A 22,452-nucleotide genomic window follows, 5' to 3' on the forward strand; every position below is an offset into this window, starting at 1 on the left:
GTGCGTGCTTAGAATTAGGCCCTGAAGAGGTGAGCCAAAAAAAATAGCTTAACTGTAGAAGTGGATCACCAATTTCAAAAATTCATGAAGACAGTGGTGGAACATTATCCCCTTGCAGGCAGGGCACAAATTTTTGACTGCATAGTTCATATTAGCAGGCCTGTCCTGATGAATAAGGACAGAAGTTTTAACCAAGCTATAATAATTAGACTGAGTCACTGATTTGAAGAAACAATGTCTTCGCTCAAGGCGGTGCACTGTATAGGATAAGATGTGCCTGATAGCCTCTGCAACATCTGGCACAGGACAGTTGCATCTGGTTTAGGGCAATCTGAGTTTTTAAGCAAAGCTTCTAAGGCACCAGTCCTGATAAAACATGTCTGGTCAGGATAAACACAATTCATATCTGGTGGAGATTTTTTGAACAACGTGACAGCTTCTAGTTCATTATTCTGGAGATTTACATACAAAAGAAATAGGAAAGCAGTAAAAGTGCAGTACTGCTGACACCAGTGTAACAGATGAATGCTTAGTACAGCAAAGTGACAGAGAGTGCATAATTTTGTTCCCAATCACCTGAGCTGAAAGACATTTTAAGTGAAAAATTCATTCAGAGGTCTGAATTTTGGCTGTGCTTCCAGTGTCCTGCACTGCACAAGGTAACATAGAAGATTCTCCTTATGCTGTGACAAACTAATTCCAAAACGGATATTTGCACAAAGTAGAATTTACCATATTAAAAGATAAAGAGCAAAGAACTTCTAATAGAGTTGACATGAGAGTTTATTGTGGCCTTCTTTTGCCATATTTGAATAATATCTCAGAGATTTGCAAACCTATTGAAAATTGTTTTCATGTTCAGAAACTCCGCCAACCGGAATCATAGAATTATGAAGTAAATTGTGCTTTTTTAGAGACTTAAGGTTCTTCTCTCATGCCAGGTTTAACTGCCTTTTTACTGCACCTGAATTTCTGTTCTCTTGTGCATTGTACATTGCTTGATTTTTTTTTTTTTAACTTGTAATTTTACTTGACCAAAAAAACTACTTATAGGTATCTTTATTGGACTGGAGAAAATGATGTTTTACCAGTTTAGCAGTGTTACCTGTTTTTTAAATTTCTTTGACTGATTGCATTATTCTGGTTAACTAGTAACTATCAAAGATGCTATTAAAAGTATACTCTCATAAGTTATGCTTTACATATTTCCATCATCCCATGCACGCAATAAGATATCAGGTTCTTACTTAGAGAAGTCATGTGAATTAGCCTTCTGGCGGACACATTTTTCTAACCTGTTTCCCAGAGTGAGAAACACTTGATGCATCAAGAGAAGATACAGACTACACCAGAACTGGAGTGGAGTAGCATGTCCCCTGATCCAATAAAGACCCTTGCAGTGGCTTGCAGCGGGGCTGGTGGGTACCTCTGCGCCCAGCCTGCAGCTGCCTGCCCTCAGGAGAGAGAAGCTTCTAGAAGCTCACCAACATTTCTGATATTGCAAAAAGTATAAAATTATCAATATAATTCTATTTTTTTATCCCCTGATAATTTTAAAAAATCTAGCTTTCTTCTAAGTAATCAACCTTTTACCCTTATTTAATTTTTAGATTTTTTCCAGGCTTCTTATTTTCTCTTTATCTGTTTTCATTTTATCTAAACTGTTTGGGCCAACATAAACTTACAGAATGTGGTATTTTAGTGAAAATTATCATTGTCCTGTTTATCAGTTGACAGTTTGCTAATTTCACCTGTGAAGGTTTTCTCTAAATACAAGAACAGAACTTGATACCACCTACCTCAGAGTAATTGCTGTCTGGACAGCCTTGATCTGGTGCTGGAGATCAAAGTTGTTCTTTATCCTTACCAGGTAAAGGACTTCATCTTGCTGGTCTGGTCTGTATCTCACAGGAAGCACGGGCTGAGTAGAGGAGCTGATAAGTAATACATTTTATCTAGAAGTTAAAATTTCACTGCTCAGCAAAGTCAGCCAGATTTCAATACTTATTCTGATGAATAGTTCATGTCCTTACCTTCTTGACTGTGTGCTTACAAATGCCAAAGGACTGGAGCAAGGCTTTTAGCTTACATGCTATAAAGAGCTTGTTTGTTTGACTGCAGCAAGTGAAGCAAAGTGTTCTGCTGGTACAATCCTTACGTATGTACGCTACAAGAGTATCCTACCTGAGCCTGGAGCTTCAGTCCATTTGGGATTGTCATCATTAGCAGACACACACTTTGCTGTCCCATTGGATTTGGAGAGATGTCTGAAATGTGGAAGTGCTCTCTTCACTTGCAGCTTTAAACATCAGGAAAAAAGAAAGCATGAGCAAAGCATCTGAAAGTAACAAGTCCTGTGAGCAGTGATACCAGACAGATGCAGTGTGAGTTACAAATAGAGCTGCTTTGTCTCTTAAAAACAGATGTGTACAACAAATGCTATCAGTTTTCCATAAAGATCCATGTAATTTGTTTAAAAATGCAGGTGATGAAATGAAACTGTAAGCCTACTAAACGTCAAACCGTAATACAGCAGAAACCAGAGCGCCGTGCATTATGTACCTGTAATGAAGTCCTGTGAGTGACTAGTCGATGTGCTGTTATATAAAGGTAAGCCACAGATGTGACAGAAGAAAAAATAAGAGGGTTACCTTTTTCCACAATCCAACTCGTTGTTGTTGTTGTTTGTTTGTTTGTTTGTTTAATAAACGAGGCTTTACAATCCCTTACATAAGTCCTTAGTAGCTTTTAAAAATAATTTTAGACAGATCTGGAGGAACCTGTATATTTTTAAAGGAAATTTTGGTTGTTTTTATGCCAGCAAATACGTGTATTTCGTTAGGTAAACAGAGACCTCTAAGAGTTGTTCATATGAGCTTATGATGATAGTCAAAGTAAATTGCATTTAATTTTCATGATGATCGATCTTCTGAGCTTTATCAGTCTTCTATCAATAGTTTCTGTTTGAGGTGTTACTAGGAATCAAAATAGAACTTAAGATAGTTTGGCTGATCCCATGCCAGACGTCTGTCCGAATCATCAGTGACTAAGTTAAGTTCAAGTATATTTCAGTTCAAGCCTTTAAAATCTTGAAAGTGAGTCTGGACTCACAGAGCTGTCATTTTTATACTACTGAATCTGTTTATTTTTGGCCAAAACTGGGAAATGACAGAAATTGTTGTTTGTGTTAATACTTCTAGCAATACTTATTTATCCAAATGAGTAAGTTATCTAGCCCAAAAGACTAACAAATATTTTTATTTCATGAAATTACTGGAAAACATATACCTCACATTTGGTAATGACAAATTAGATTAATTGTAGAACTTTAATGTTACAATCAGTAATTTACCTCCTTGTCAGTAGATCTCTGAGCCATGATAGATTATTTCAGAAAAATAATTCATTTCTTTGTTATTTAAAATCTAAATGCCTATAATTTTTGCAAACAATAATGCTACTTAAGAATAAAGTAATTTGAAGGATTTTTAAGGAGATTAAGGCATCTGCACGTGTCTAAGGAGCAAGAATTTCACAAAAAAGTTAGCAAGAAGGAATTGTGGATAGTGTTTTTTCAGCTTTGCTATGATATTTTGAAAAGTACTGCTCAGGAAGCTGTGTCATATCTGTCTTTTCACAAATAGAATAATTTGAAAAAATAACTATTTTTTTCTTTTTTTTTCTTTTTTTCTTTTCTTTTTCATATGGAAAAATTTGTGAGGATAGGTTACGACAGCTTGGTTTATAGTCTGTGTCCACAATCTTATTTTCCCCCCCCAGTGGGATCAGTGGTTTGCTTGAAGTAACTCGTTTGTGTCTTTTATATAACTGAGAATAAAGTGGAGTCTAGTTTTAAGATGTTTATGTTGGATGCCCACCCTAAAGATCCTGGCAGTGCTGTCTGCTTAGATCACCTTCCAGCCACGCATGTCTCCCAGTGGGTGACAGCAGCATGGCCATGTCCTGACTCATGGCTTTTGATGCCATGCGCAGCTGTTGTCTGTGCTGCTGCACTCTGCTCTTATTTCAGTCAGAATCAAATTAATTACTATTTTTTATTCCTTTCCACTAATCAGACTCTCCTACTAGTTACCCCCCAGCAGGAGTCTGTCTCTGTGTTGAAATTGTACTCCATCCTTTTTGTGCCCTACAACTATTCCAAGACATGATATTCCCCATTTTCTCAGTTACATCCTTTTTTTTTATTTTTAGAACCTAACACAACTCGTTCTCTCCTGAGATCCTATTTACAAACAACTGTGGTGCTAAGTAGGATAAAGCTAAAGGCAATTCAGGCTTTCCTCACCGTGATGCTAATCTTACTTAAAAGTTTTAGATGTAAAAGACCCCCAAAGATGCTGTAGGTTCTGTTTGTGTCTATTCATTCCTTAATCTCCCTGCTGGGATTGCCAAAGATGATGACGTACGTAAGCAAACAGATTTTAAGAAAATGATAACATCATGACATGGGTGAACCTATACAGACATTTTTAAAGCAAATTTAAATCATAGAATCATGAATTGTTTATGTTGGAGAAGACCTCTAAGATCATCCAGTCCAACCTTTAATCTTTAACAATACACTGCCCAGCTTAGAGTTGAAATGTCTTTCTTAGTTTTAGGAGCTCACACATATATTGCTTCCCTGTCTTAAAATTTGGAGGTGAGGGGGTAGAGCTGTTTTGTTTTGTTCCTCAGATCCCCATACACTTAAATGCTTAACTCTGCCAATGCCTACATTTTTCCTCTGCAAGCCAGGCTGATTCAGATGACTAGAGAACTGTGCAGATAAAAACTGCCCATTAGATTTTGTATATTCTTTAAATATCAAGAAACAACCAAATCACCAAACTAAAACTAATTCTGGATTACTACCTAGTTTTAAACTGAGTATCATGTTTGAAGTTAATCTACTCTGTAAGAACTGTAACTCATTTTAGAAATGAGGTTAACTACAAGAACAAAACTATTCAAATCAATGTAGATGCTAAAAAAGAGTTTTGGTTTAATAAATGTAAAATAGGTACTCAAAATGCATTGCCTTTTAAGGTGCATACTTTTTTTTTTCCTTTTGTGCTTTGATACTATAAAATGAAGAGCACTGTAATTGCAGAAGCATTATGAAGCAGTTAGTGGATTCTTCAGTAACTGTGACAGAAGTGTAGGACAGTAGGTGGAAGTCTTTTCCAAGTGATGGACATAATCCAGAGTTATTGCTCCCTGGGACAAGTGATGTTTGTTTTCATAACAAGTGTTAGCATTTATCAAAGCCTATTTACTTGCCCAGCTGTACGAAATCATGACAGTCAGCACACCATTGCATTACAGCACAGCAATCCAGTTAGGAGGAATACTTCAGTAAGTGCGTGAACAGCTATGACAAGTGGCTTATTTGCTAAAAGCAATGTTCAGTAAGTGGCTACAAACCAAACAGCTGTGTTACGGTGTTGATCTCTATTAGTTTTACAGATCCTATTTTCTTCTTAAAGTGCTCATATATTTGACTATCCCTGTGCTGGTAACCAGTCTTTTACTGGATTAAACAATTTGACATGACTGAATATGAAATCATAGGAGATTTAGAAGAGACTAGTTCAGTCCTTCTATAACACCATTTTTATTCCAAGCGGAAGGACTTCATATTTGATAGATATTTTCAACTGAATTTTGTTCCTGGGAACTGGATTTCAGCTTTCTGCTGTGAGCTCAGTGTATTTTATTTTTGAAACACTAAGGAAGAAGTCAGACAATGTAGTCATGAGGGCCATAAATATAGCATGTTAAGAGGTAGAAGAAATGGCATACAGACAGCATCTCCAGTGCCATTGCTGAAGACAGGGTCTTTGTATATGTCCTGGTTTCAGTTAGGACAGAGTTAATTTTCCTCCTAGTAGCTGGTAGGGTGCTATGTTTTGGATTAGGATGAGAAGAGCGCTGATAACATGCTGATGTTTTAATTGTTGCAGAGCAGTTGCTGGCTGCTCGGGGATAGGAGAGTGGTGAAGGAGAAAGGGAGAGTGAACAGGTAGGAAAAAATATCTTCCCCTGTCCCCTCCACAGATTGGCTCCCTGACGAAAAATGGCAATAGGTGTAATTGCTAATAGTTTCTGAGATATGGTTTCCGAAGTATAGACTTTTGACACCGTTTCCCACAACATTCTCCTCAAAAAACTGGCTGCTCGTGGCTTGGACTGGCGTACGCTTCGTTGGGTTAAAAACTGGCTTGATAGCTGGGCCCAAAGAGTTGTGGTGAATGGAGTCAAATCCAGTTGGAGGCCGGTCACTAGTGGAGTCCCCCAGGGCTCAGTACTGGGGCCAGTCCTCTTTAATATCTTTTATCGATGATCTGGATGAGGGGATTGAGTGCACCCTCAGTAAGTTTGCAGGTGACACCAAGTTAGGTGCATGTGTCGATCTGCTTGAGGGTAGGAAGGCTCTGCAGGAGGATCTGGATAGGCTGGACCGATGGGCTGAGGTCAACTGTATGAAGTTCAACAAGGCCAAGTGCCAGGTCCTGCACCTGGGGCGTAACAACCTCAAGCAGCGCTACAGGCTGGGAGATGAGTGGTTGGAAAGCTGCCTGGCAGAGAAGGACCTGGGAGTACTGGTTGATAGGCAGCTGAATATGAGGCAGCAGTGTGCTCAGGTGGCCAAGAAGGCCAACAGCATCCTGGCTTGTATAAGAAGCAGCGTGGCCAGCAGGTCTAGGGAGGTGATTGTCCTCCTGTACTCGGCTCTGGTGAGGCCGCACCTCGAGTACTGTGTTCAGTTTTGGGCCCCTTGCTACAAGAAGGACGTCGAGGTGCTCGAGAGAGTCCAGAGAAGGGCGACGAGGCTGGTGAGGGGTCTGGAGAACAAGTCTTACAAGAAGCTGCTGGGGGAGCTGGGATTGTTCAACCTGGAGAAGAGGAGGCTCAGGGGCGACCTCATCGCTCTCTATAGGTACCTTAAAGGAGGCTGTAGCGAGGTGGGGGTTGGTCTATTCTCCCACGTGCCTGGTGACAGGACGAGGGGGAATGGGCTAAAGTTGTGCCAGGGGAGTTTTAGGTTGGATATTAGGAAGAACTTCTTTACTGAAAGGGTTGTTAGGCATTGGAATGGACTGCCCAGGGAAGTGGTTGAGTCACCATCCCTGGAGGTCTTTAAAAGACGTTTAGATGTAAAGCTTAGTGATATGGTTTAGCTGAGGACTTTTTAGTGTTAGGCCAGAGGTTGGACTCAGTGATCTTGGAGGTCTCTTCCAACCTAGATGATTCTGTGATTCTGTGAGTTGACGACAGTACTGAGTACAAATAGCAGGTTAATGTCATGACTAGAAATCTCATCATTTCATAAGCCATTGTTACACCGCACAGTACCATAACAATCTCAAACCAGGGCCCGGAAAAGATAAACAGCGCAACAGGGAGCACATACAGAAAGTAACGTGCTATAAAACTCAATTTGGAAAACAGGCACAGCAGACTTGAGATTAAGGCAATCAACATTGTGACTAGCAACTATTAAGCAGGTCCAATACTTATACCAATTTTAGTTTAACACACTCTGCTCAAATCTGTTGCTATCTCAACCCTTTGTGCCCCACGTTGGGCGCCAAAAGGACTGTTGTGGTTTAACCCGGCCGGCAGCTAAACACCACACAGCCGTTCGCTCACCCTCCCCCCTCCCTCTCTGGGATGGGGGAGAGAAACGGGAAAGTGAAGCCTGTCAGTTGAGATAAAGACACTTTATTAAGACAGGAAAATAATAATAACAATAATAATAACAATAATGATAATAGTATTACTAATAATAATGTGTATGAAACAAGTGATGCACAATGCAATTGCTCACCACCCGTTGACCGACGCCCAGCCTATCCCCGAGCAGCTGGCCCCCCCACCCCGGCTAGCCACCCCTATATATTGTTTAGCATGACATCAGATGGTATGGAATACCCCTTTGGCCAGTTTGGGTCAGCTGTCCTGGGTCTGTCCTCTCCCAGCTCCTGCTGCACCCCTAGCCTGCTCGCTGGCAGGACAGAGCGAGAAGCTGAAAAGTCCTTGGCTTGGTGTAAGCGCTGCTCTACAACAATTAAAACATCAGCATGTTATTAGTGCTCTTCTCATCCTAATCTAAAACATAGCACCCTGCCAGCTACTAGGAGGAAAATTAACTCTGTCCTAACTGAAACCAGGACAGTATATACCAAAAGCATGGTTTTGCAGTCTCCATAATACCTAATTAGACTGGCTTAATCTTGGCATCAAACAAGTAGGCATAGTAATAACTATTAACTTTAATCAGTATTCTTACTGGGAAATAAGTCATTTTCAGTATTAGAAAATGTATTGGAAATGGATCAGTTTACTAAGGTTACTTTTTTTTTTTTTTTTTACGGGACTTTCTTTGGCCAACTCTCACTGGAGAGCTCCCTGCAGAGTTGGTCATACACAACCTACCCCACACAACTTAATAAGGATAGGAAAGAAGTCCATAATCACAGGCTTTGCTGTAGGGCATTACAGCTTGCTTCTGCTTTGAACAGCCACAGCACACAGCGTAGCCTGCCAAGAGGCCACTGTAACATCTAAGCATACAATTAACTGTAAGTGTGTGAGTAATCTCATCCTTTTTCAGTGAAGCATTTAAGCACGTGTTTATGGTTAATGATTAGGTCCAGATGAAAGCAGTAAGATGATCTATGATTAAAGTTAAACATATGTTTATGTGCTTTCTTGAAGAGGAATGAAATTATTCAAATGCTGTAGGACTGTGTGGGTCACCTCACAGTACTGTATTTTCCAGCATTAACCATCAGATTCTCCAGTGGGGTAACTTATAAATTTTTCTAAATGTGAGAGGTTCAAACACATTGATCTAAGTTCTCTGATCTAGTTGTTTTGTTCTGGATTTTGGTTAGAGTATACGCACTGTTTCCCTAGATTGAATCCAAAGTGCTGATGAGGAAGAATTTGGCAAGTGGAGGTCCAGGTCCTGAACTCAGAATGTGAGCCTGTAATAGCATAACAGGTATTGTAGTATTGTCCACCAAGTTGTCCTCTACAGTAAGTACTTTTTGAAAGTATAATTGGTAGTTGCCTTCAGGGGGGAAAAAGCACACTTTTTGAGAAAACCAAACAAAGATGTCAGCAAACAGTTATTGCCATACAGGCAGACTCACCTACCAATTATTAAAAAATTAATGTATTATATGAAATTTTCAAAATGTCCCATTAAAAAAAAATAATATATAAAGCTCATTTTAGTTTAAAGTCAGGCTTTTAAGAGCAATTTCTTCATTTCTTTGAAGTCGTCAGTAAAATATGGGTGATCTTATACCCGATCTTCACAAGTTCTTTCCATTTATTTTATTAAATAGATTATCCCTTATGTAGCACTTATGGCACAGAGTATTTTAATCAGTGTGAAGTGAAGAAAAAATACAATGGTGTAAAAGGTATAAAAATACATTTTTGTTGTTCTTGGCGTATATTTAGTGTTATTTGTAGGATGTAAAATAGAGATTAAAGAGAGGTGTAAGACTAGGGATTTCTGAAATCTGTGTGAGTTTTCTCCAAAGGCTGAATCTTAATTCCAACCCCACAAGGGGATGATAATCTAGGTTTTTGCTTCTTCGCTTCACTCTGCTTATATATTGGTAAAGGGGCAGCTCCCTGTCCGAGAACAAAACCACCTCTTTGTTTATGCAAAATACACAGCAGAGTGTTGCAGGTTTTTTGTTGTTGGCTAAGTGTTTCTTTTTTTTTTTTTTCCTCATAACTAAGCTAGAAAGAGGGACTAGAGCTCACTAATTATACACTGGGCCTTCCCACTGGTTGAGCCTGAATATTTCCTGAGCCTGTTTCATTTCCTTGGTTCCAAATCCCTACCAGCCCTTCTCCAGATATATCCCTGCTTTAACCTAACCTCCTTTAGAAGCCATTTTCTGTCTTCTGCCTATTCAGGGGAGAAGACAGCAAAAATTTTAAAGGCATCTGAACAACTATGTAAGAATTAAATAAATAAATAAAATCAAGGAACAAAGTGATAAGTCAATATTTTTAATTCCTTATGCCATCATATGGATAGGAAAGGAATCAGTAATGGCCTTGTGGCCTCTTTTTCATGAAGGATCCCAGTTTGCTCTTCTGCCTTGGTGTACTAGAAAAAACATGCTGCATTACGTAGTTTTGATGGAAAATGTGCTGTCATTGTGTGTCAATTTAGGATATTAATTCTAACTGCATCATATTTTGTTTTCTGGCTGCATTTACTGAATGCCACTATTATTTTGTAACACTGTTACAGACTTTTATTCTACTTACTGCTTACACATTATTTGTGGTATTTATTTGGAGACAGGTGATGGAAAAAAACATATTAGATAAAACTGAATTATGTTGCCAGCTTTGGTCTCTCAGTGTTTATAAAAGGAGACAGTAGAAAACAAATTAAAAGCAAAATTCCCCCTTCTTACAACTGTCAGTCTCCGCACTGTTGCCACTCTCAAAATGATGTTTCCAGTGGTTGCAGGGCTATGGGGGCAGAAATGGAATGCGAGGCCAAGATTCTGGTGAACACTGAGTGCCTTTGTCTGGGGAGGAGTCTCCAACTCATACAGGGTTTTGTTAAAAGATTATGGGGAGGGATGAGTTTTTAGGTGTTCCCCCATGGCTTTTATTGCTCCCAGGGTTCCCTCATGCCCTTTATTTGCGTCTGTCCATCTTCCTATGTCACACAGAAATCCTTCCCTCCTGCCAGGTCCCCGCTGACTGTGAAAGCAAGTCAGGCACGAGTGTGGTGGGACCAGATGACCTCTCTGCATACTGCAGTGATGACCACCAGACAGTCCCGGTGACATGATCTGCTACCCTCTATCTTCTTTCCACCTCTCCCTTCCTTCTGAGTTATTCCCCTTTCCTACCCTCAACCCTTCCCTTCCCTTCTGAGTTATTATGACGGATATGGTTACCTAGGTGCTGTTGGCCTTGCACAGTTGTGCTCCCCAAAAGGTCCCCAATCCTCTTCAAATACCTGTGGCATCTGGCCAGATAACTCCCGTTAACCGCTTGTGGAATCCAGCCTGCGAGCTGTAACTTCTGCCAGCTTCTCAGGCTGTCATTTCTTTAAACCAGCAGTTTTCTCCTGTCACATCCAGGGGTTTCGTACACCTTGGAAGATGGCTCAGCTTTGGCTGAAGACATTGTCTGCAGCCTGTTCACGTGCTGGGAGCTCTCCAGGATTTTTTTCCTTTTTTTTTTTTTTTTTTCCCAGCAGAAACTGCTATTGCAGTGGCCAGTGGCCCAGGGCATCAGAGTCCATAGATACTTTTGTACAGATTCTCACTCTTTCCTATCTCCCTTTTCTTTCTGGGGCAAGGTAAACCTCATGTCCTCTCAGGTCTTTATAAATTCAAATTTTATGTCAATATTTCTCGAATTCATACAAGGAACAAGAACTTTTTGAAGGCTCATATGTCTTTCTGGGACTTTGAAGCAGGAGGGAGGAATCAAGGTGTGCCAAGATTTGGACTAGCAACAGCTCAGCTCCTGGGGGGCTGGGAAATGAGAAGTTATTGGTCACAGGTGTTGACCTAATAAGGGGACTGCCAGTAATCAAAGTCAGCAGTTCATCCAGCTCCTGCCGCCACTTCTAACCCCCCAATCCCGGCTCCTTTGCACTCCTGGTCCTGCAAGACCTGGGCTGCTGCTTTTTCACCTAAGAAGCATTTGTGTTTCTGTCCTACCTGGGGACAGGCTACTCCATGTAATTTTATAGTGCACTGCTGTACAGAGTTGATCAGATCTGCCAGATTATAAAATAAGAGGTATGGGATGTTGCCTCGGTTAGTGGTGAGATTCATTCAGTGATGTCTCCTTGTAGAAAAGTGTTACCGAGACATCTTATTCAGCAGAAAGGTGGTTGGTATAAAATTACTCCATGAGCATTTCAGAATGAATTTGAAAGAGCGGGCTGAGCCTGTGCTGGATCAGCACTTTACCTTTTATGCCTGTATTGATTTTGATCCAGCCTTGTGAGCTTTAAAGACAGATTTACTGTACTGTCAAGCCACAAACTTCAAAAGGTGTCTTTGATTGAAGGAAAGTTTAACGTGATCTATGCAGAAGAAAAATCATTAATCAAAGTTATTTTAGATTTGGTCTATTAATAGAAGAAATGTTGTAATAAAGACTCCTAAGGCTAGGGCTTCATTTGTTTGCATTTGTTTTAGACCGTTCTTCCCCCTACACACCAGAGGAAAGCTCTAGTGAGTTCTGCCAGGATTCCCTCTGTGTTTTATTTAAAACTGTCAAATCAGCAGCAGAGAGCTTGTGATGTATAAGCCAAACACCCTTAATTTCAGGAAGGATTTCCGGGCTAGATAAAGAAACAGACCTAGATGGAGGAAAGAAAGATGGGCCTGAAGAAGAGCAAGGGCTGTAAGAGAACAAATTTGGGGCATAGATGTTGTGGTTGGGGAAGATAACAGAACCAAAGAGAAGGAATAAAGAGGAAAATCTCAGTCTTATAGTCGTGACTTGCCATTTTTCTTTTATCTGCCTGCTCACTGATCAACATCCATAAAAATAGGGAAGGAATTTAAAAAAAAAAAAAAAAAGGCAATTCCTATTGTGGCAAGTGTTTTTGCTGCTGTTTATGTTTTGTGTTCTACTATTATCCTTGTAATGCTGTAATTGGTAGCAGTCCATGCAATACCATTGCATGTAGCTATGTCTTTTTGAAGCAGTAATTTACATTTAAATTCTTTTTGTATGTGTGTGTGTTTTATCTTTGATGTCCTTTCATTAGTAATTGTAGCTCTCATTATCAAATGTTACATTTAAAGCAAAGCACTTTTGTATGTTTCTGCTTACTTATATTTTCTTGACAAGTCTTCTTCATGGTCATACATTCTATAATTAGTCCTATTATAGTAATCTAAATTACTTTTTAAACTATTCTCCTGTTTTTGAGAGCTGAATGCAAGAACTTCAAATTTATATGTTCGTTACAGACACAGATGAATGTGAACCCATTGACTTTAGGCAGAAAAAGTACAGTTCTGTGATCCAAAACACTGTTACAGGTATGCACAAGCTTTCTGCCTGTGCTGTCAGAGTGGTATATTTGCTAGCTGTACAACTGGGCTTATGCAACTATTCTCGGTGTGTTGTATATGGAATCACATTTAGGGAGAGGAGATAGCAAGAGCATAGGTTCTTACTCCTCCTTCAAATCAGGGAGTGGAGTGGTGTCTCTGAAATCAGAAACCTTGCCTGTTAGGACTGCTGAGCCCATATGTTTAGTGCATCATAAATGTCATTGTGTCTGTAATTAGCTTCTCTCTGGTTCAGTTCGTTCTTTCCAGCTATTGTTAGTATTACAAAGATACTTATATTCATCAACTTTTATTTCTGGATTATATTTCTGTTTCCAGAAATTATGTTTTTGTGTGTTTTACATTTCTGTGTTTAGAGATTTCAGGTAGAGTAGTAATATGAAGCAAATGTTTTATTTTACATCTACTATTTTTTGTTAAATATTTCATATTTTTATAAAGAAAAAACATCATTCATGTCATGAGAATTCTAAATGAGTTGTATTTTTGTATTCTTACGTGGCAGAAAAATTGTGCAAGAAAATTAGAATTGTAACACTAAAATATAGAGTCAGTTATTTCAGTGCTTACCTGACATTTCCCTCTTTTTTGTCAGGAGGTCCATGTAAGCACCAAATGCTGGGAAACAGTTTTTGAACAGCATGACTATGTTTGTTTATTCCGTCAGAAGTGACAAAAAAAAGGTTGCCTGAACTTTCTCAAACCAGCAATTTCAAAATTTGATTCCTCAGAGGACAAAACATCCATTTAATATATTAGTGCATTTTCAGCAGGACTTTGTGTTTCCAGATTAATTTACATTTTAAATTACTCTGAAAGCATTAATTTACTGACTAACATGGGAAGTACGGATGAAAGAGCTATTTAGTTTATAAATTGTGCCATCTACTTTCAATGTAGGAATGGTTAATGGCTTTAAAATATATAAAGACTATTTGTCCTACAGATTTTGTAACCAATCTTGTGACTAATGTTCAGTTATACTATTTGCAACATTAACTCTAATGCACATGATAAACGTGGGTCAGCCATATAAGTAACATTAATGACTTTGAATGAAATCATCCCAGTTGAAAACTGCTGTGCCAAAATTATTCAACTTGTATAAAAAATGGCAAAATATTAAAGCAGCTATGAAGAAAAAATTAATTGCAGTGTTTGTATGTATATTTAGAGTCTGAAAATATGAACATCAATTTGAACTTAATAAAATTTAAGAAGACTGAATTACGGCTACAGCCAAGCTGTTACTGTGCATTTCTAATGCCTAATTTTCTGGAATTCTGGTGAAACTCAAGTAAATCAGAGTACATAAATTATTCTGAAATTATGATAAAAATAGTGTTACATACTGTTTGTCACTGGTTACTACCTTTCTCTGTTGTGTGCTTTTTCTTTCTCAAATCCATATTGTGCACTTTTAGTATATGAAATGCTTGCTCATCTTTAAACCACATAGCTAGCTTGATGGACCCCCAAAATCTTTGATGGTTGGATCTTGCTAATCGATGCAAATAGTCAATGAAGAAGAAAATTAAAAATGAAATTCCTTACTCCAGCAAACTCGATGGCAGATATTCTTGTAAGAAACTCCCAGGTTTACAGAGCACAACAGAAACATTACAAGGTCATTATCTTAAAGTCCTCATATCTTTATTTTTATACTGTTTTTGCTTGTACCACCAGCCTCCTTTGTCCTGTGTTGGATGGTATGATCTGAAACAAAGTAATCTTTCACTATTTTAATTTCTTCCCTCTTTTCAACATCATAGAAGCGCTGAGAGAAATAATTCATTAGTATTTGAAATGTATTTGCAGTATTTGAGAAGCAGGATAAAAGTGGAATTTCTTATTTGAGAAGTGTCATTAACTGTGTTGCATTTCCTTCAACAATTTCAAAGTAATATTTCTAGTTCCCTTTATAATTAATGTGGCTTTGCGTGCCAGGTGGTGATAGAAGAAAATGATTAGACATAGTTAATGACTTTTCAATTAATGCATTGTTTATATGTAGTTATCTTTCATTTAAAGCTATTGAATAGAAACATGAGCCCACATACAAAAGACAAATACAACTCTCTCATAGCAAATTTAGGTGAAGTGTGAGCATAGGAATGCTCTTTATTTTTAGGATCTGAAAAGACAGTTTAGGTGGTTAAACATAATTTTGGGGAACACAAGAAGAATATCGTGCAAATATAAAAATATTTCTGGATAGAAGAAGAATATTTTAGGCCAAAAGCTTTTACCCAAAAATGAATTTTAAAAACTCAATATTGATTAAGTTTCCTGCAAACATAATGAAAACCAGTGACACTCTATTATAAAACAAATAGCTCGTAAAAGTGCAAAAATTCCACATAGCTTTGCAGATGCTAGAGTTCACTTTTGTTTTGAAATACCAAAAATGGACTTACCCTTTCATGTTAATTTAAGATTTTTTTCAAGTTTCAATAGTCTATGATACTTTTTTTTTTTAAATATAAAATTGATACCTCACTAAGTCTTTGAACGTATTTTTGAGTCTTCCTTAACTTTTATGGATGACTAGCAATATGTGCAGTATATTGCAGCCTTAACATATAAATTCAACAGAATATCTATAGTTGAGTTATATGTAGGTATACTGGAACTTAAAAATGAATTGACCCTGTTTTTTAATGGATTGAATGGTGTAATATCATTAAAGTTCTCAGGTATCATAACCTGTAAAATAAATTGATATGCAATGAGGAAAAAAAGGTCATTCTAAACATGTTTGAAGATAGCATGATTTCTGAGACCAGCCAATCAAAAGCGGTAATGTTAAGGCTCAGGAACAGCTTTATCTTTGTCCCTTCCTTGTGCAAAACCAACAAAATATTTTGAATTTGCGTCTTTGATATTCTGAAAATGTGGAAAAAAAATCAGGCCATTTTTTACCTTAAAACTATGAGTAATTTTTACAGATTTGTGAGACATTTGCAGGAAGCCATCAGCAAGTGCTTCTCTGATGCTCCCTTTAATAAACTAAGCATGTTGAAGAGGAGACTTTTTTTTTTTAAACCTCATTTCTGTCTGGCGTGGCTTGAATTTGGGTTTCTGAAAGCTGAAGTTAGATGAAAACTGCTTTGTATTCCAGGATGGTACACATTTTGCTGTGGTCACTATGTTGTGTCTCAGTTCATTAAGGTTGCTTATGCCAAAGATTGTATTTAAAAGACTGGCTTTTGTCTGCAGCAAGGAAATCTCTGCTTGAATATATACTTGCCTTCAACCATTTGATGTGATGTTTTTCTACTTAGCTAAAGCATATCTGAAAATTTTGCTTAAAAAATTATGTTAGTGCATGTAAATATGATATAAAACTGCATATTAAGAAGCATTGCAGCTATATGCAATGCCTCTTTTCTTTGGAATAAGTTACTGGTAGGCTGGCATATTTTTATGCTCATTTCTAGAGCCTGGTGTGGGAACAGTTTTCGAGTTCATCCCCAGTACAGCAGATATCAGAGCAATGCCTAGCCATTAATAAAATCTACTTGAAGAAGAGGTTTTGTAATAAACGATGGCAATCTTCAGCATGTCAGAAAGTCTAACTGAGATTAGGGTTTAATCTATTTTATTTGGACAAGTATTATATAAAAATTTCAAAAAAGTGCTATGGTAAAAAAGCTTTTAATCCTACTTGTTTCTGACGAGCAAGAACATCTTAAATATATCATTTAAGGGTATGGGTATGAATACAGAGATGAGGAATAGATGGACTTTGTTAATGGATTAATAATAAAAACAAAAAGAAATGGTGCCTATAGCTACGTAAATTCCCTTTGAAATTTATCCTCGATGTCATGGACCTGTATGATTTAAAAAGTAAGCTTATATTTAAGTTGTTTTCTTTGACCAAGATGTTCTAGGTACTTGTAAAATTGCATACTAAATCATCAGCAGGTGCGTTATTGCTCAGAGGTGTGATTAATCAGTAGAGAGTAATTGAGGCTGCTCGGGTATTTGTTCCTTGCATTTTTGCTTGAACAGGTCTTTTCTTCAGGGAGTTGTTTCTACATCTAAAATTTGTTGAAAACGGTAGCAGTCAGGGACACTTACCACAGTGTTGCTTTGTGGTTTCTTATCTAGGACATCTAGTGAGATGAACATTTTAATATAAACCCTTGGTTTATATTTTGGTGAAAGAGGCCTGAGCATATCTAAGACCTTCTCCTTTCACAGACGGCTTTTCCTGCCTGCGTGTCAGGATACAGCAGGCCTATGTGAAAGAAGGCTTTGTTTCATCTCAATTTATGTCACTAAAATATTATCATGCAGATAGGTTTCCTTCTTTGCACTATAACTACAACATGGAACCCTGAGGGATCAGTCACCTACCCAAAATACATGTCTTCATGATGAAAGCATTTTATCCTGTCCTTGCTAGCCAGCACTTTTGGCCTCAGTAGACTACTGATCTTGCCATCTGTGCATGCTGCTAATTTCTTTAGGTATTTGAGCATGGGTCCAGGAGCCAAAACAGTCCTGATGAAGTTACTGGTGTCCTTCATTGCCTCTCTGAGCTAGGGCCAAGCTGCTTGTCAGCCTCAGGTGGGGATGGTTCCCTGGGCCTGGGGCATTGGTGCCATTGAGAACAGCTGGGAGGGGGCTGGGCTATGCCAGGCCAGCTGGTCAGTCACGGCCTCTGCAGGGAAGCTGCTGGGGAAAGAAGGTAGGCTTTTGGCTTTTCTGAAGTAAAAATCCTAACTTAGATGGTAAAGGGGTTGATGATTTGGAGGTCTGACCTAGGGGGAGGTTCTGGATAGGCATTATGTCCCTTGGGTTTGGGGACATCTTTCACTCTGAGAGAGATGAACTCAGCAGTGTAAAAATAGGGATGAGGTTACTAATGGCAGAAGCGCTGATGCAGCAGCCTGGCAGAGACTTATGTTGCAATCTGAGCATGAAAGAAGAGCAGCGTGTGGATCCTATTGTGAGTGCTATTTTGTGTTTTGGTGTTGTCATTTATTCCCTTGTTACAGCTGTGCTCATCCAGTGACCCACAGGCTATATTTTATTGCACTTTATTTATCCTTCATCCTTTCTTCCTTGCAGGTCTTTTATGCTCAAGTGAGGTCTGGATGAATTGCTTTAGTAATAGCAGTAGGTGTTGATTCCTCATATGTAATGTGGTAAATGTGAATACGGTCCTGTGCCTGGAGGGGGTTACAGTACCAGAGAGGTCATAGCAGGAAAACACAGGTATCTGCACAATTCACCTAATCCACTGCCATTTAAAGCCTGTGGGTTGTCCCCGAAGCAAATTATAGTCCCTGGAAGTAGCAGTGAGGAGAAAATTTACAGTGGGTATTTGCATGCTGTGCCTGAGTAGAGAAATCTGGCTTTACTAATGATGCTTTAGGTATAACGAAAACAGCAAACTGGTGGTGGTGTTCTGCCTTGTTTCTAGTTCCATTGCTCCAGTGTTATTTGCCTGTAGCAGACAACTTCATGCACTGCCATACATGACTGAAGGTATGCTGTGCAGCTACTGAAAAGTTACTTCAATAGCAAGTTAGGAAAATTCAGGACCTACTAAGTCATGTGAGCAGTGTTGTAAAAAGTTTATTATAACTTGTGTAACATCAGCTGAGTGCAACTCACAAGATCACAGATTCTGATGATGGGTAAATAATAATATATAAAATGTAGAAACTAGTAGGTATTGATATGTGTAAACCTTGCTAAACTGCTAGGAGAATATTTCAGTCTCTTTACTTTATTTCTTAACGTTTATTAAAATATTACAACAGTTCTCTCCATTACAGCATCTAATGCCATGAAGAAATCTACTGCACAGAGCCTGACTCTGTGTTATCAGTGAAAGTTATGCAGCTGTGTTAGCTTTTATGGACAAGAAATACATTTCTGAGTTGTATCAGAAATGCATTTCTGAGTTGCAATTTCTTCTCTACTTTTTTCATTTGAGGTTGGCTATATCAAATTATGTGGGAATAAATTATGGAGTCCTACAAGAAGATGGCTGTATAAGCTCTATTTTTACTGTTTGGTTTGCGGTGACAGAGACCTACTGTTATTTATGTATCCCTTTCCTGCCATTCAAAGTTTACACATCATATACAGATTTTTAGTGTTGTTTTTTTTTTTTCCTTATTTTAGCAAGAAGGAAATTTGTTTGCTAGCTGTAGGTATGTAAATTTACAGCAAAGATTTTGGGGATCAAGCAAGGACAGATAATACAACGAAAATAATGGGTTTTATCTAAGTTTGAAGTTTTTTTTTTTTTTTTTTTAGCAATGGAAGCTTATAAAATGAAAACATTAATTTTCCATGTTTTTATGAACATTTAAAATTGGTTAACATTACTGCGTATTTGTTAAAAATTTGAAAAAAAAATTGAAAAAATGAACGCCCTTCTGGAGAGTAAAGATAATATCCTAATGAATGTGTCTAATATCCTGCATAGCGTTCAGTATATCACTGTAATTATTAAATAGGCAGAAACGAATGCCTTAAGAACCCATCTTCTGTGCCCCATACTTCACTAGATCTCATAGGCCTGTCTTGTAAACTCTAATTAAAACTATATTGCAATAAAGAGAAACATTGCAATAAAGAGACATGATTCAGTGCTAACAAGTACCTGTTAATTTTACTTCTTGTTTATGATGGAGAGATTTAATCAAAGTAATGTAGTATCTACGCTATTGGGCACATCCCGTAGGAGGCATGCAGTCTTTGGACAGCATGAGGAACTAGCAGTTGACTTGATACTGCCCTGAGCGTTTACTGAAAATGGATACCATTTAACTCAGTTCTAGAGATGTTTTCAGAACAAGCTGCTGTATGTAAATTGCAAGTCAACACTGATATAGATGGAAATGTGAGGTACTGTCTTTATGAAATGAGTAACGTTTTCTGGGCCTGCGCTTAAGAGGCAATTGGGGTTAGAGTGATTTTGTTATGATTTACCCTGGTAATGGAGAATAAGTGAACTGCTTAGGTGAGATTGGGTGAACTGATACAGGTGAGAACAGTCACCCAACTTATGTCTTGTGTTAATTAAACTACAATGTCTAATGTAACTGAAAATATTTTTTTTTTAAATAGGACTTGACAGTACCATATAAATATAGCAAGTAAGGCTTTTTATTTATTTATTTATCAAAATAGTTTGGAACTTGACTCATGCTGCTGAAGTTTAGATACATCCTGTCTGTGTCCTTAACTAGCATTTAGCTGTTCTTGCCATAAATGTTTCTGAGCTTCGTAGATGCACCTTTGCTTTGCTTGTTAAAAATAATCCTCCTTTCATTTAAAATGGGCTTAAATATACCCTAGAGTGCTTAGGAGAATATACATATGCATGTTAAAGGCCAGTTACAGGGGACTGTAGAAGGGGAAGCAATTATTTGTTCTTGATCCTAAAGAAGGAAGACAAGGTAACGCTAGATTTAGTAATTCGGTAGTCTCTAAATGTTCACATTTTGTAAACATATATTTGAAATAAGTGTGCATCAAAACCTTTGACAGTTAATATCTCCAGTTCTCGACATCTTTCCTAGATAGCAATGATCAAATTTTAGTTTTAGATATTGGCTTCCATGACCCAGGATTTCAGTATTCTTTTCAACTTAAACTTTCCAGAGTGGTAGTGTGTTTATTTCGTTTGTTTGTTTGCTGTTCTCTCATATCTGTTGCTATAACAACTATAATAGTTATCATATAGTTGCTGTAATACCAAATGAAGAATGTTAAGGCTGTGTTTCCACAACAGAGAATTAGTGTAGGCAAAAGTAATTGGGCTGAAGTCAGTTCTTCAACAGAGCATCTCCTAGGCTTTGTATTAAAAGCTGTGAGGATTTGGCCTCAGAAGTCAGTAAATTTTGTGAACATTTGAATTTCCCGTGTAACTGGAACTACATGGGCTTTTATTCTTCACCTATAAATATAGAATATAGCTGCTTGGGATGTCCAGGTGGACGTGGCAACTTAAGCAATAGATCATCTAGAAATTTCCCATTTAATTTTGCAAGAACTTTTAACAACTTGTTTCTGTTTCAACTATACCTCTGTTCTGCAACTAATTTTACAATGGTCTAGTGTTTTGCTAGCAACTACACTGACTATATTACGCACAGTCTGTTCCATTAGTTACCATTGTGCCTATTTAGAATAAGCAATTGAAAGATTATAAGGCGAGAGGACTTTTCTGAGTCTTTACCACCAGCTGGGTGATGGTTACATTTGATCACTTATAAGTGAACCATCAGTTGTAGTAATAGGAGATATTTAAGCTTACTTTACTATAAACATGGTTTCTGTGTAGTAGAAAAGAGAGAGATATTAAAAAAATTGTCACAGTTCAGTCACAAAAACACTGGAGTCTAAATGCAAGCCAAATGCAGCCTTAAGTCACGCAAATAAGCAATGTACAGAAATGTGTGCTTTGGGATTTCACTAGATTTGAGTAGATAGTTCTTCCTTTCTACTCATGAAAACACAGTTCTTGAGCAGGCTTTCAAACAGTAGTCATACTGTTCATATAGTTCTGCTAGTGACAATTTTTTTTTTCAGAGTATTATTCCATTTGATAGATCTAGCCCAAGAGATCACATTGGATACCGGCTCATGAAAGTAACCAGTGTATTCTAGGGACTAAATGTTAAGACAAGTGGGAAATTTTATTTAATATATTCAGACGTGTCTTACTAAACATCTCAGGTCTTATGATAGTACCCACTTTTACTAAGAGTTATATATATATATATATATATATATGTATTATTTTTTTCCCCAGTAATAACTGATGAGATATCAGAAAACTTCTGCTTGTAGGTTCTTCATCTTGTCAGTAGTAATAATTGAATTGAAACTTGCGTGTGTATATTTCTTTTAAGTAATTTAGTGGTGTTTATTTATTTTTTTTTACACTGCTGCATCTTACTTCTTACTTAAAATGCTGTGTTTAGTAATAAATGTGTTTAGTAATAAAAATAATATGGAACTTAAATTATTGACTTCAGTTACATAGCTTGGTCCTCATTTAAACTATCACAACTATTTATTAGCTTTAATCTTTTTCCACAAATATTCATTTTTAAAGAGCAGTTATTTATTTAAAACATGTATGTAAAAATTACAACATTTTATATGTAAGCAGTACAAGAAAATCGTCAGTAAAAACAAATGAAACCTGAAAACTTGCCTTTTCTAGCTGCTACTGCTATTTAAGAAAAGCATAGCTTTACGGTCAAGTGTTCCTAATCAAAACTGAATCCCATCTTTTTCCAATATACTACATCACAGTTTATTTTTAGCCATACATTTTTAATAGCTTTTTAACTGATGGGAAGAGAGT

General features: G+C 37.6%; 1 protein-coding gene across 2 annotated transcripts in view; it reads left to right on the forward strand.

Moving 5' to 3' along the window:
- The window catches only part of NRG3 (neuregulin 3), a 400,082-nt gene that overhangs the window by 84,416 nt on the left and 293,214 nt on the right, over window positions 1-22,452 (forward strand). Inside the window, exon 1 of one of the 2 annotated variants that reach the window (XM_040563987.1) lies at window positions 17,859-18,063. The exons of the other annotated variant lie outside the window; for it this stretch is intronic. Coding sequence (XP_040419921.1) covers window positions 18,018-18,063 — 46 coding nt within the window. The 5' untranslated portion in view covers window positions 17,859-18,017. Of the gene's footprint in view, window positions 1-17,858; window positions 18,064-22,452 lie in introns of those variants that run through there. 2 annotated transcript variants of the gene reach the window in all.

The sequence above is a fragment of the Cygnus olor genome, chromosome 7 (assembly GCF_009769625.2).
Source record: "Cygnus olor isolate bCygOlo1 chromosome 7, bCygOlo1.pri.v2, whole genome shotgun sequence".
NCBI lineage: Eukaryota > Metazoa > Chordata > Aves > Anseriformes > Anatidae > Cygnus > Cygnus olor.